This window comes from Myxine glutinosa, chromosome 3 (assembly GCF_964187855.1).
Source record: "Myxine glutinosa chromosome 3, kmMyxGlut1.1, whole genome shotgun sequence".
NCBI lineage: Eukaryota > Metazoa > Chordata > Myxini > Myxiniformes > Myxinidae > Myxine > Myxine glutinosa.
The window spans coordinates 106,831,779-106,846,644 of record NC_136263.1 but is presented as its reverse complement, the minus strand read 5'-3'; the positions used below and the strand labels follow the sequence as shown (position 1 = coordinate 106,846,644).

The 14,866-nt window shown below is 43.5% G+C and overlaps 1 protein-coding gene across 6 annotated transcripts in view; it reads right to left on the bottom strand.

Moving 5' to 3' along the window:
* Positions 1-621: 621 nt before the first annotated feature.
* LOC137423282 (zinc finger CCCH domain-containing protein 11A) overlaps positions 622-14,866 on the bottom strand; it is a 129,091-nt gene continuing 114,846 nt past the window's right edge. For all 6 annotated transcript variants that reach the window (XM_078774389.1, XM_068110244.2, XM_078774388.1 and 3 more), the window contains 5 exons: positions 12,684-12,760; positions 12,329-12,479; positions 4,421-4,605; positions 3,924-3,973; positions 622-2,640 (listed from right to left, as the gene is read on the bottom strand). In XM_078774389.1, the coding sequence (XP_078630515.1) occupies positions 2,199-2,640; positions 3,924-3,973; positions 4,421-4,605; positions 12,329-12,479; positions 12,684-12,760 (905 nt within the window). In that variant the 3' untranslated portion in view covers positions 622-2,198. The remainder of the gene's footprint in view (positions 2,641-3,923; positions 3,974-4,420; positions 4,606-12,328; positions 12,480-12,683; positions 12,761-14,866) is intronic.

Here is a 14,866-nt window from a genome sequence, read left to right as displayed (position 1 = left end):
GCGAAATATCGAGCGACTTCTGCCATGTTTATGCACTGTGTGCACCGTGATCAGCTGAGATCTATACCTCGTGTGACGTCACAAGGATTCCAGGACAAGCTTTTTTTTTTTTATCGTGCCTTTTTAAAAACGCATTTTACGAATAATTTAGCGTCGAATTTTTTTTCCTTTTAAAAAATTAAACATTACCTAAATCTAAAGATTTAAATAATATTATTTTTTTTTGGGTCTGGAGTCTTTCTTTAACATCCCCTCTCCTCAAAACAATAAATGAAAAAGAAAGTAGGCCCTAACTGTCAGAGAATTTATTTTGATACATCTCGGAATTAGAGGAGAAAAACATCATTTAAGAATAAGAATGAAAGCTTTAATGCAGTAAAACAGGAAAAAAAATTCCCAAAATAAATTCCTGGATCTGGAATAATATCCTGAGCTTCACCAAAAACGAATCAATTCTTCCTTATCCCAAGGGCAATCATCCCACCAACTTTCATCCAAATCCGTTCAGAACTTTTCCAGATATCTTGTTCACAAACACACGAACACACACACGGACGGACACGATCGAATGCATTACTCCCTGGCGGGAGTAAAAATGAAGCACAGGAGTTAAGATCGGTATAAATGTACATCGATAACTTCAATCATTTTATTCTCAAAAACGAATGTGCAGTCATTTACATGCATTTTTTTAAATTCTTGTAAGACACTGCAAAATTTATTTAAAAGGTCCTTCCCAGCAATTAATCGGAAAAACCCCCCATCTTCCTTTTGGAAAACCCCCCCATCTTCCTTTTGAAACCAAGAATAATTTTACACGTGCACATCGCTAATCGCAGGTCTTTCACGATTATAAATCCACCTAAGCCCTATCCCTACATTGTGGCGAGCACATCTCACATTACATTCCAATTTGGAAAGCTCCAGTATGGGAAACAATGACGGGTGCAGTTTTGACGTACAAACGGTGAAGCTCTGAGATAAATTCACACAAAATGCAAGAGAAAGTGCATCAGAATTGAAGGGAATAAAATAAAACGAACAAACCCACATCCAAAAGCAATGCGCTCAGAGTCGATACAAAATCGTAATTGAAAGGAAAAAGCTGCAGCCTCTTGGCCAATGTTAATGAGAGAGAAAAGAAAGGGAGGCAGAAGCAACACGGTTGCCTTTCCAAATAGTGATGGGCGATTATTATCACAAAGAAAAAGAAACAAAACATGTTCGATGCATTACCCTTTTCTCCTGACAAAATGTTTCAACCAATCAATGGTGTCTGCACAAATAATTTTCTGAGTTGTTTTCAAAATTACCCATTTGCACTCGATAACCTTGATCTGTACATTTGCACTGTAGCGACATTTCATGCCCACTGTACACAACTATGATAAAGTATATCATTTTGGTTGGTGTTCTCCCAGTTATACTGCCGTTTGAAATAAATGTTGGCAATTTGTTTTCTGGTGTCTGCAAAAAAAATAAAAAGGCCAATGTGGTGGATGTAGTGCGGCGCACGCATTGCCGCTGCATCAGACAGTATTCATCTCGAGGAACTGCCTGCGGACCCGAGTCAACATTACCATCAACACGTGGTCGCGTTCTCAACGGCATGATGGTCGAGCAGACTGCGTCTGTCAATATTGCAAATTACATGATGGGTTTGGGTAAACGGTGAAGGAATGAAACCGAACAAGGTGTGAAGCATCTTCATGAGAACTTTCAAGATTATTTTCAACTCTTCCTACTGTCTCTCACTGTACAAATAAAAGGTCTATTGGTCTGTTGAAAGCACACTTGCTAAGTTTTAAACAAAAATTTGAAAGTATTAATTGATCAAAACATCTGATATTGAGCTAACCTACACGAGTCAATAATTAAGATTTCGGAGAAGGAAAAGAAGAAAAAAATAAAAATGAAAGATTAAATGCACTCCGCTGACCATCTTCAAAACAATAATCCTTGAGGTTTCTGGGTTTATGGATAGTAACTTGGCTTGGACCAGCTTGGACTTCCTTACTCCATGTCCTATGTATATTACTGTAGCTAGAGACAGTTTGCAATGAACTTGCTTGGCGCTACAATAAAAATGCGGATTACTTTGTGTATGATGCAGTATAAATAACCAGTGTGGCATGACAGTGCAAGTTCATGTCCATATTTGAAGTGCCTTCCATTTTTTGCTGTTGCACCGTAGTCTCTCAGCTGTTGATCATTTCATCAATCTCCAGCAACAGCGTGTCGTCGTCGTCGTCCTGATTCGGTTGCAGTTGCAGCTCTGCTTCCTCTCCTTCCTCGGAAAACTCCATAATGAATTTCTCCAGTTCGTCCACGGGGCCATCAGAGTCCCTTCGCTGAATTGCCAACCCAGGCTCGTCTTTGCTTTTCTTACGAGTTGCTTCGGTGCTGGCTCGGCGGGCGGATTTCTTGGCCCTCTCGAGGCCACCTGTCAGTGTATTTTCAGCGCCAGTGTGGCTGCATTTTGCCTCGGAATCTGGCTCCAACAGGCTAACCTCAAGAGAATCACACTCTGGTTGCACAGGCCTTGTTTGTTCACAGTCCGCCTCAATTTGGGACTGAAATGGCTCCATTGGTGGGATGCGCATTTGCTCATCGCCGACACTTTGCTGCGGAATTTCATCACTGCGGCAGAGTGGGTACAACATCAACAATTTTTCTTTAGTGCTTTCAATATAAATGTCAACATCATGCTTCAATTTTTATATTGGACTACTTTCAAAGACACTAAAAAAAGCGATGCATCAATAAAAGGGATTTTTAGTCAGTGAGTCCACGATTTACGAACACAAAGTGTTCCTGAGCTGGATGTTCGTAAACCGGACAACTAAATACATGTAATAAGTAATTCATTGGTTCCCATACACAAGTTAAACCCTACTTTGTACATTTTTAAAACGTTTAAAAATGCACTTTAAAAATATGTATTAAAAAAAATTAATTGATGTTATTCAACGTGTACAAATACAGTACGATACAGTTCAGTATGGTGCCACCAAAAAGGCCAGATGCATCATGGGACATGAATCCTTGCTCCGTGCCCACACAATAGTCGTTTAGCTGAGCGTCAATTTTCCTATGCACTCAGCACGGTGTTTGAAAAATCTATTACACCCTATATTAATTTTTTACACAAAACGTTATTTATACACAGTACTGTCGGGCCCCGACATTTGTGGGGGAGAAGATCCTGAAAAAGCCGTGGATGTCAAATCTGCGAATGTTGGAGCATTGCTTCAATGGAAAAAAAAAAGGGATTGGTTCCCAGCAGTTTGTGATCCACAATGGAAAATGAAAAATCCCACCAAAAAAACAAAAATATACCCGCGAAAATTTGCAAATACGTGAATGAAGCACAGGTCTGCAAATGTCGAAACAGGTCAGAAAAACCGTGAATACACCTGCAAAAAAACCCACGAATACGCAAAGCAGACGGTGGCGAATGTTGGAAACGCGAATGTTGGAATCCGACTGTACTTTTAAAATTGATAATGAGTATATTAGAGAAGATCAAATGTGTGGAGTGTAAGGGGTGATTATGGATAACAAGCAACTTGGAAGGACTGGGCAAAGAGAATCAGGCCGCTGTGGCTGCTGTCTCTCGTGCGTTAAGTGAAATAACGGAAGAGTGATGGAGTGAAGCTCAAGCGAATGAGGTGTGAATCGATATAATCAAATCTCGAAGTCCGATTTCCTGTATTTAGCGCTTAGTTCAAAAGGAACATGGTATGTTCAAAAAGACCATGGTCATGTGAATTGATCAACGCTCGAAAGACAAACATGATTATAATATGTAACATGTTCATATGAAAGGATGTTCGTAAACTAGGGACTGCCTGTATTTGGTTAGTCCATGGAATCAAAAAATTTTTAAACCCGTTCTGTAAGACCCTCATCAAGTGACTCACATGTGATCGTCTTCTTGCCTTGTATTCCTTAATCTCTCATCTTCCTTAGTCTTAAAGGGAAGAAAACGTGAATCGCTACGGTACATTTTATGCATCAAATAGTTGAACATCACTATTGACTACACATGCATCAAGTATTATCCATGGGTATTTGGAGCAAATATGCTTTATCCAGGTAATCACTCAATGGGGTTTACTCAAAAGGGCTGTCTAATAATGATGTACATAAGGAGCAAAGAGGCACTAAATGTGGAAGAGGGAAAGTGGAAAGATGGGAGATAAGAAAGGAGGGCATTGGAGTGTAGGAGAGAGAGGAAAGAAGGCAAATGAGTTTGATATGAGTATGAGTAAGAAGGGGGGAAGAAGGTTTATAGGGATCAAGGGAAAAATGGCAAAAGGAGGAGGTCAAAACTCCAGCACCGTGTACATAATAAATAGAAAGGCCAAAAAGAAATGTTGCTTTGCTGGGCAATTTCCAGGCCCCAGAGCAAGCTCACCTGCACCTCTTGCTTAATTTTCAGCTCAGTGGACCATTGCTCCGAGCTGGCAAAAGGCAATGGCTTCACAGCCGCCACAGCAGAGGGCTGGACTACTGGGGCCTTTCTCTTGCGCAGCATCCCGAGAAGTCCCGCTGGAAGTACTGGCCTTACGACCGATGGTCGCACACTCACCTGAGGTTTTTCTACTTGGCAGTGTGGATGGAAAGGGAAGTGACAATAAATAAGAACAAGTAAAGATACATTCAAAGTACACAGCCCCCATGCCAAATAATTAAGTATCCTACAGCGCGGCATTGCCGGGGCGCCTCAGGCGCCCATCAATACCGCAGTGCAGCTCATAGAGAGTGCATTGGGAGGGAGAGGTGTACAATAATTGATTGATTAATTGCATAATTAAAATCAATAAAAGATTATCATAAAATATTTCCTTAATCAATTGGCTAATAGCATAACTAAACCACGAGTGCTTCATCCAAAGATGTATCTTTTAGAAATTTAATTAAACAAGTCATTAATAAAAAATTAAATAATTAATTGAATAATCAATAAATAATTAATCGATTAAATGATTAATCAATAAATCAAAAATATCCTTTCTCGCCACATCACCTGGTCACTGTCATGTCCAAATATTAGCTTCCTAGCTCAAAAGGTGCCTGAGATATTGCCGAGATGAGAAAGAAAATAAATAAATGATTAATAATGAAAATAAATAATAATCATAAAAAAATGAAATAGTTAATCAATTGGCTCATAGAATACATAAACCACCACCATTTCATCCGAATCTGTAACTTAATTTTTTTAATTTAAATTAAGTCATTCATCGAATAATTAAATAATTAATCGATTAATTAATTAATCAATAAATAAAAAATACCCTTTACAGCCAAATCACTTTGTCATTGTCATGTCCAAATATCAGCTTCCAAGCTCAAAAGGTGCCTGAGATATTGCCGAGATGAGAAAGAAAATAAATAAATAATTAATAATGAAAATAAATAAATAATAATCATAAAAAATTAAGTAAATAATCAATTCGCTAATAGAACACATAAACCACCAGCATTTCATCCGAATCTAGCTAAAAAAAGAAGAAAAAGTCATTAATCAAATAATTAATCGATTAATTGATTAATTCATAAATCAAAAATAGCCTTTGCAGCCAAATCACTTCGTCATTGGCATGTCCAAATATCAGCTTCCTAACTCAAAAGGTGCCTGAGATAATGGTCAGACGAGAAAGGAAATGTATAAGTACTTAATTAATCGCTAATAATTAAATAACACATCAATTAATTGATGAAATGATGAAATGGTTTGAACATCTCGCGAGATCACGCGAGGTCACGTCTTTTCGAAGCTGTTCCATGCGCTCACGCTTTCGAAGCTAAGTGATCTTTCACATTTGTGTTTTTGTCGTATCTTTATCTTTCTTTCGGTGTATGTACCTATTGGGGTGACTTTAATAGGTTTCTCGGTGTTGGTTTTTCATACCTGTGTACAGAATCGTCGGTTTTTTCGTATCGTGTATTCTGAGGCCTAGTGTAGTACTAGTCGGCTACCGTGGCCTCAGACTTTGGCTTGAGGCTTTTGTTTTTTGTCTCAGCGGTTCTTCGATCACGCTGCATCTACTTTCGGTCTCTGTTTTTCATGGTCTTTTCACCCATACTCCCTTGTTTTAAAATCTAAAAAAAAACCCAAAAAAACTTTTCCTTCCCTGTTCTTATCCGCTTGTGCGTTCTTATTTGTTCTTTCGTTCTTCGTTCTTTTGCTCTTTCGTTCTTGGTTATTTGTTCTTTCGTTCTTCGACCACGTTGTTCGAGATCACGTGATCAAGTTGTTAATACATGTTTCATCTGTCCCCTGAAGAACTTTATTATTATGTCATATTCTATAACACTTTTTTCTACTTCTTCTATAAAAGGATGCTTTCGACTTGCTCACCAATTATATTCATTAAAAAAAAAAATTCCATCTCTTAAAGTGCATCTTTCATTCATTCCCTAAATTCTCCAGAACTCCACCCACCCTTCAGCGTCCTCAAACGTATTTTTGACTTGAATGTCTCAAGAAACTCATTTTGCAATAAATGTTCGTTTCCCATAAATCATACACTTTTCAAAATCCAATCACACCCCTCCCCTCCAAATCTTCCCCATCACCCATCTCTGTCAAATCTTCCCCCTTGCCCCTCCCCCCCAAATCTTCCCAAACACCCATCCCTTTCAAATCTACCCCGCTGCCCCTTCCCTCCTAAACTCCCCCCACACCCCTCCCCTCCGAGACTCTCCCTCACTCCTCCCCTCCTAGACTCCACTCTCACCCCTCCTCCTCAAAGCGTCCTCCCCGCTTCTTCCCCCTTCCAACTTTCACCTTCATCTTCCTCAACCTTCTGCCTCACTCTTCCCCCTCCTCAAATAACACCTCAATGCGCCTCACCCAAACACCATCAAACCTTTTGTCCGCCCCATTCTTCCCTTTCTCCAAGCTATTCTGTAATCTCTGACACACCTGCAACAGCTCTCCCTACCTCTTCCACATCCTGCCCTACCGCTCCCCCCCCTGTTCTGTATCCGATGCTCCCCCTTCCTCTTCCTTAACAGGATGGACCTCAAACATCCGGGGCCTCCGCTCAAACTTAACTGATCTCTCCATACAGGTTGCTTCTGACAAACCAGACGTGATCTGCTTAACAGAAACCTTCCTCCTTCATGATGTCTCTGATTCCTTGGTATCTCTCCCAGGTTACTCCCTCCTCCGGTATGATAGACCTGAGCCTCGTCCTGGAGGTGGGGTTGCTATCTTTATAAAAAACTCTCTTCCTCACTCGCCCTGCACTGCCCTCTCTCCACCTCACCCCCAGGAATACCTTTGGCTACGGCTTCCCCTTCGCTCCCACCTTTTGTTCATATGCGTGTTGTACCGTCCACCAAACAGTGATGACTCCATCTACATCTCGCTGTCTGATAATATGGACCAACTTCTATCTACCCATCCCAACTCTCTCTTCCTCATATGTGGTGATTTCAACTGTGACCATGCCAGTTGGCTGGGGGTGGGTACCTCTCTCACCAGCCATGGCTCTTCAGCAAAGGACTTCTGTGACTCACTGGGACTGACACAATCTGTCAATTTCCCAACCCGGATCTCAGTCAACGGAGAATCTTCTCTTCTGGACTTGGTTATGACTAACTTCCCTGAAAATGTCTGCTGCTCTTCTTCTGCTCCAATCGGCTCTTCTGATCATGTGCTTGTTAAAGTGGACATCTCTCTGACCATTTTCAGAGAGCCTCCTCAGCGTCGACGAGTCTGGCATTTCACTCAGGCCAACTGGCACGGTCTTCAAGCAGCCATCAATCATCTGGACTGGTCTCCCATCTCTACTGCCTCTGACATCAACTCATCCTGGGAATTCTTCCAAAGTAAATTGCTCTCTCTCATGCACAGATTTATCCCTTCTCGTCTTCAGTTGTCATACCCTCCTTCCTCCCGTCCATGGTACACGGAATCTTGTGGTGAGGCTATTGCCCAGAAACAACTTGCTTTCGTCTCCTGGAAAGCAAATCCAACGGAAGGAAATCTCATTTCCTTTCACAAAGCCCGAAACAAGTGTGTGTCCACCCTCAGGAGAGCCAGGAAACAATATCTCTCCGTCTTCAGGACCGAACTCTCTTATCTGTCTCCCTCTTCCAAATCCTGGTGGCGTCTGTTGAAATCTGTTTCTGGTGTTTGTTCCCCCTCCATCCCCTCCCTCACCTTAAATGGCCACACGGCTGACTCCGCACGTGAAAAAGCTGAATGCCTCAACTCTGTGTTTGCCTCTAAATCTTGTGTCCCAAACCCATCCCTCTCTGTACCCACCGTACCCAGTCGTACCCAGCTGCTCCTGGACTCTGTGTCCTTTCCTCCTGACAAGGTGGAAAAGTTTCTGTCAACCCTCGACTCTGATTCTGCATCTGGACCTGACGGCATCAGCCCACGGGTCCTAAAATCATGTTCTTCCGCTCTTTCACTCCCCCTCTCTGTTCTCTTCACCCTCTCTTTTGCTCAAGGTCATCTTCCATCTGCTTGGAAATCTGCCAACATCACCGCTTTGCACAAAAAAGGTGCAAAAACAGATCCCAGCAACTACAGACCAATCAGCCTTCTCCCAATTATCAGCAAAGTCATGGAATCCATCATTGCTTCAGATATGAAATCTTTCCTCTTCTCCAATGGCTTGATCTCTGATCATCAATTTGGTTTCAGACCTGGACACTCCACTCTGAACATGCTGCTTCTGCTTTCTCAACAATGGATGGAGGTCCTCAATGCCAAACAGGAAATTAGAGATATGTCTCCCTTGACATATCACATGCCTTCGATACGGTCTGGCACCCCGCTCTGCTCACCAAACTCTCCTCTTTTGGTATCCATGGAAATCTCCACGCTTGGCTGGCGGACTTCCTCTCTAGTCGTAGTCAACGTGTGGCCCTGAATGGGTTTCTCTCATCTCCTCTTCCTGTTCAGGCTGGAGTTCCCCAAGGCAGTGTTCTGGGCCCTGTGCTTTTTCTGGTCTTCATCAATGATCTCTCTGACTCTCTTGAAAATCCTCTCTATCTCTTTGCTGACGACTCTACTCTCTGTCGCTCCATTCTTCATCCCTCAGATCGGCAGTCTGCAGCCTCCTCACTCTCTGCAGACCTTGACAAAATCACAGACTGGGCAAACAAGTGGAACATGTCTTTCAATCCAGACAAATCTCACACTCTTACGATGTCTCTCCGAAAAGACCGACTGGACAACCCTCCCATCCACTTTCTGAATAATCCTCTCCAAGAAGTTCTGTCACTCAAGCTTTTGGGTCTCACTATCTGCCATGATCTTTCCTGGAAAAACCACATTTCAAATCTGGCCTCCAAAGCCAGTCGCCGACTGGGCATCCTCCGTCGTGCGAAGTCCTTCCTTGGCACACCTGAGCTCCTCACCACATACAAGGCTTTCATCCGCAGCTCAATGGAATACTGCTCTCCCCTCTGGGCTGGTGCTCCTGCCTCACACCTAGCTCGCCTTCACGCTGTTGAAACCAAAGCATTCAGAATCATTGGAATCTCCCGCGATGAAGCTAACTCCAAGGGCCTCTCACTCACTCACCGCAGGCAGGTTGGTGGTCTTTCCGTCTTCTACCGACTCCTCTCTGGCCTTGCCCCCCCAGCTCTCTCTGGGCTCTGTCCCGCAAATATTCCTGCAGGTCGCACAAGATCTGCCTGCAACCCTCTTTTGGTTAAACTGCCAAAATCAAGACACTCTGCTCACCTTCACTCCTTCATTCCTCTTTTCTCCTGCCTCTGGAACAAACTCCCTCACTCTCTTCAATCCCACTCCACCCTCCAAGTCTTTAAAACAGCTGTTCACCACCATCTCTTATCTTCCCCCATCCAAAACCTTGATCTTTTCTACCCCCGCTAATTTCACCCCAATTCCACTTTTTGAAATACCAACTTTTGTCCTGGAAGTCCTTGGTGTCCTTGTGCTTTATACTTCTCCCTCCCCCCCCCCCCTTCCCACGCCTCCTCCCCCCGGGCCCTCTCCCTTCCACACATCTCCCTGCTCTCGGATGTTGTGTGTGTGTGGTTCCCCTTTTCTCCCCATCTTGTCTTCCGCTCCCTCTTTTTGTGTATTTTGTTTGTCTGGTCGATTTGTTTGTGAAGTTAATGTTAGCTCTTTCACGAGCCTCGATTCAGTATACAAAAAAAAAAAAAAAAAAAATACAAAAAAAAAATACAAAAAAAAAAATACAGTTTTTGACAAAGGAATTGCTCACTATTGTGCCGAAATTTCAGCCTCCGAGCTCGAAGGATGGCTGGGATATCACCCGGACAAACAAACAAACAAGAAAGAAAACAACCAGAGTGAAAACTGAGTACTCCCTTTCAGCGTGCGTCATTGCCGAGCCCCCTTAGGTGCCCGGCAATGACGTTATGCAGCGCCTGGAGATGGCATAGGAAAGGAGCGGTGTACAATTACATCGGTGTGTAGTAGAAGAAGGATAATGGGGAGAGCGAAGGTGAAAAGGGACTGTTTGGCTTGGCTTTGTTTAGTGATCAATACATTTCATCCATGCAGCAGGTCCATTTGATGCATTTACAAAACATAAAAAGCATCATTCATCATTCCAATCACAAATTAATACTATGATATTGTCGGGTTGCCGGTGATCAAGATCATGGGCGGCAGATAGCCGAACAGTTTTAACTCCCGAGGCGGTCAAGCCAAAAATTGGCGGTCAGTCCGTCGTGCACGGGCGAAGGAAACCAGGGTGTTATCCTGCACGGACGAAAGCCATGGGGTTTATTCCTCGAACCCACAAACACAGAAACGAGACACGGAAAACCAACAATACGACAATGAAAAATGCCACAATAATAAATTTAATAAAATAAAAGTAAGACAATAAAAATGAATGCCAAAGTAAAACTATAAATCTACCTCGAGGGACCCTCCCCATACTGACACACATACGGACAAGGGGAAAGATAAAAGAAAAATAAATGTTTTTAGTCGGCCGAAACTCAGCTCCGGCCTCAAAGAGGACTTTTGGACGCTTAATGGTCGTTGAACGGGCCCGGTCGGTCGGCGAAAGAACCGAGCGTCGATCCGTCCACAATGGCGCAGGTCAACCACGCAAGCACCCCGAGTCGCGAAGTGGCAGCAAGACGTCCTCCTCTCTCACTCCTCGCCAGAAAGCACATCGCGGCTACAGCTCCCCCGAAGAGCACCACAAATCAACCACACCTCCTTCCACGTTTATTCCAAGTGGCACAAAGGCTCTGAAATTTGCTCCGCAAGCGGCCACGGGCACGAAGCAGCAGTCCGCCAGCGCAACCAGGACAAAGAGAGATTCTTCTTCTCCACCAGCCCGAGCTGTTTGCTCTGAAGTCACCCCTGGCCAATCACCGAGCTCTATCGAATCATCCCATGTCTCCACAACCAATGATGAAGCTCGCAGCGTGGCATGTCCGTTATGATCCCTTCGAGGCAGAGTTTTGTCTCTTCGGGAATATTCAGATTACATCGGCCATGGTGGGGCGGGGTTTAGCCCGATGGTGAATGTGCTGGATTTCCGTTGGCAACATGTTGGTGTTGTTGGTTAATGGAGTTGATTTTTGAGGGCAAGCCGTCAAAACGTAGGGGATTGATCACAGGGGGAAGCACACACTGGGGAAATTATATTTAAACCCTACCTAATGAGCATGTCTTCAGCCCCCCCCCCCCCCACCCTCCCCTCTGTGTGAAGAACACATAAACAACCTTAAGCTCACACTTTCCCTGCTTGTGTAAATCGAAATATCTCCTACGCATCCACGGTCTATGCTAATACTACATACACAACCCTATATCCACTATAGTATGTCATCACCTACCCCCACAAACGTAACAGTATTAATATATTAAAATATAATGCGAAATCACGATTGTATTGAGATATCAAACCAGCGAACTGTCATCATCTGTTCGCTTCCATATTGGGAGCAAGGTCCGTGTCGATCACATTTTAAAATCATAATTGTATTGAGGAATTTCTGAAACCACCTCCCTACCTTACGACACCCCCGGTACCTTAAAGCGTTCCACAGAAGGTTATTATATTTCCTTTTAGTAAAATATGCAACTGTAATGGTTACTAAACGCGTCCCCCTGTCATTTGACCAGATCCTCAGCTCTGATTGGTGCACGTTTGTGGGGACACACGGACAAACACTGTTCTAGATGGCATTACCCTACGGGCTACGCCGTAAAAACAGCGACTGCGTGCTGCAATGGACTGAACAATCCAAGCCATACAAGATACCTCCTAAGCTTCTCCACGAGGATTTAAAATGAATAAAAACATCAAGGAGAAATAACCACAGGTGCACCTACCGGATTTGTCCTCAGGCTGGACCTGAGCTGGAGGGCTGTCCACATTGGGCTCATGTGCAGACTGCTCATGCTGTATTTGTTGCCGCTGTCGTTTCTCTTTCATGATTTCCTCAAAGCTCTTCACCCGCAGATTTTCCCCCAAAGGCTTATCCTACAGGATATAGTTCGACAAGAAAGACAAAGAACCAATGTTTTCAATGCAGCTTTTCCCTTGCCAATGTTTTCATCTATGTATGTGCACTGTGCATATGATAAGGTGTCGTATTCTTTGGTGAATGTGTTGCATGCTTTGGTTAGTTCCAGTGGTGTTGTAGTCTTTGGTTAACGTCCAGGATTGAAGTCTCTAGATTGGTACCTTAGTGGAACTTTGTGCATCTGCATCAACGCTGCTGGATGCAGTGCTTGGCTTCACTGCCTCATGCTTATCACCATCTGCAAAACAAAACATTACAGGACCAAGTTAAATCAAGAGAAAAGCCGATGACGTGCCAACGCAAATTCCCATGCTTCCCACCCTCAGCAAAGTTGAAAGATGGCAAAAAGTTCCACCGGAAATGTGACGGACAGATGAAGCAGTTTACAAAATTCCACCCCCCCCCCCCCCCCCCCCCCCACGTTTTTCAAAAAGCGTGTGGATAACAAACAAATAGCTCAAATATTTAGTGTGACAAAGCTTTACATGTGATGTAAACACAGCCGATAACGTGAATTATTTTAAAATTACCTTTCACACGAAGTTTCAAAATCACGAATGAACAGTGGAGTATTCATCAATCCAAGATATTATAAAACTCAGCCACATTCGCAATTGAGCTGGTGCCACAAGGTTTTAAAGTGTTTGGCCACCCACCCCTAGGCCGAGAGTGAAAACAAAATTGAACTTCTGACAATGTACTATGCCTGCAATCTTGTATATTAGGGATCCAGTCCTTCCAGGATGGGATACTACTTGTTTTTGTTCAGATTATTTTTTATTATTCTTCCGCCGTGATTTAGCAGGTTTATTCCTTTTTAAATTCATTTTCTTGGCAACTGTTTGTCCGATTGACACGAAATTTTCACCATAATATGCGCCTTCTCATGTACATTTGAAGTTACAATTATGCCGGCATAGGTTACGTGTTATGGGTGCCATCTTGGAAAAATCGAAAAACTTTGGAGCTCTACATCTCCAAAACTGCTCGATGGAAAAAATTTGAAACATGGTTCATAAAGAACTCTGCATGGGGAATATGATGTGTTGTTAACCATGACATCAGTATGTCCATTATGACGTCATAATTTGACAAGTAGACCATTCAATCCAATCAGTTTGAAATTTTTTGAGCGTGATCTACCCACCAATTATATTGGAGGATGCAAATTTATGATGTCAGAAGTCACATAGTTCGGCAGCCATATTGATTGAACATAAAAACGTGGACAGTTTTGAGGGACTTCATGGGGGTTACGGATATGGTGTGAGAAATGGAGAAGGTGAAAGGATTTTGGAGTTTGCTGATGGAGCTGATTTGTTGATTTGTAATACTCCAGAAAGTTCCAGAAAGAGGACAATCGGCTTGTTACATACACGTCAGGTGGGTCGACGACAACCGTTGACTACCTGATGGTGCGTAGGCGAGATAGGGGGCACCTCTACCGAGATAGGGGGCACACAAAGGTGATCCCGGGGGAGGAGGTTGTTTCACAGCACCACTTGGTTGTCTGCGACATAAGGGTGAAAGGTGCGAGGAGAGCTCGGCGGGTGAAGTACCAACCGAGAATGAAGGTGTGGAGGTTGAAAGAGGTGACAGTGAGGGAGGCATTCAAAGAGAGGCCGAGTATGGTCGAGGATGATGTGGTTGAGCTTGAAAGTGGTTGGATGTCAATGAAAGATAGTCTGTTGGGAGCCCTTGGTGAGGTATGTGGATGGACAAAAGGACCACCGAGGCACTCGGAAACATGGTGGTGGGATGATGAAGTTGGAAAGAGGATTGACGAGAAGAGGAGGAAGTTCAAGGAGTGGGAGAAGGCGAAGGGTACGGGGACAGAAAAGGCAGAGCATGAAAGTTATAAGGCATCCAAGGAAGGCTGCAAAGAAAGAGGTAGCAAAGGCACAGGAGGCATGTAGGAAAATGTTCGGAGAACGCTTGGATTTGGAAGAGGGTCAGAGAGCAGTATTCAGGATTGCAAAGCAGATAGCGAAAGAAAGGTGTGATGTGATGGGGGTGAGTTGCTTGAAGGATGAAGTGGGATAAATCGTTGTGCTCCCAGATGGAATTAAAGGAAGATGGAAGAGATATATGGAAATGCTGTTGAATGCAGAAAATGAATGGGATGGCAACATAGAGAGTAACCCAGTTTTAGGACCGGCAGAGAAGATAACTGAGAAGGAAGTTGAGGAACCTATAAAAGCAATGAAGAGTAGAAAAGCGGGAGGGCCGACGAGAGTTGTGGGAGATATGCTGAATGCAGCAGGAAGTTGGGGTGTGAAGAGAATGACAGAGATCTGTAATCTGGCGGTGAAAGAAGGCCGCATTCCAGTGGATTGGGAACTGA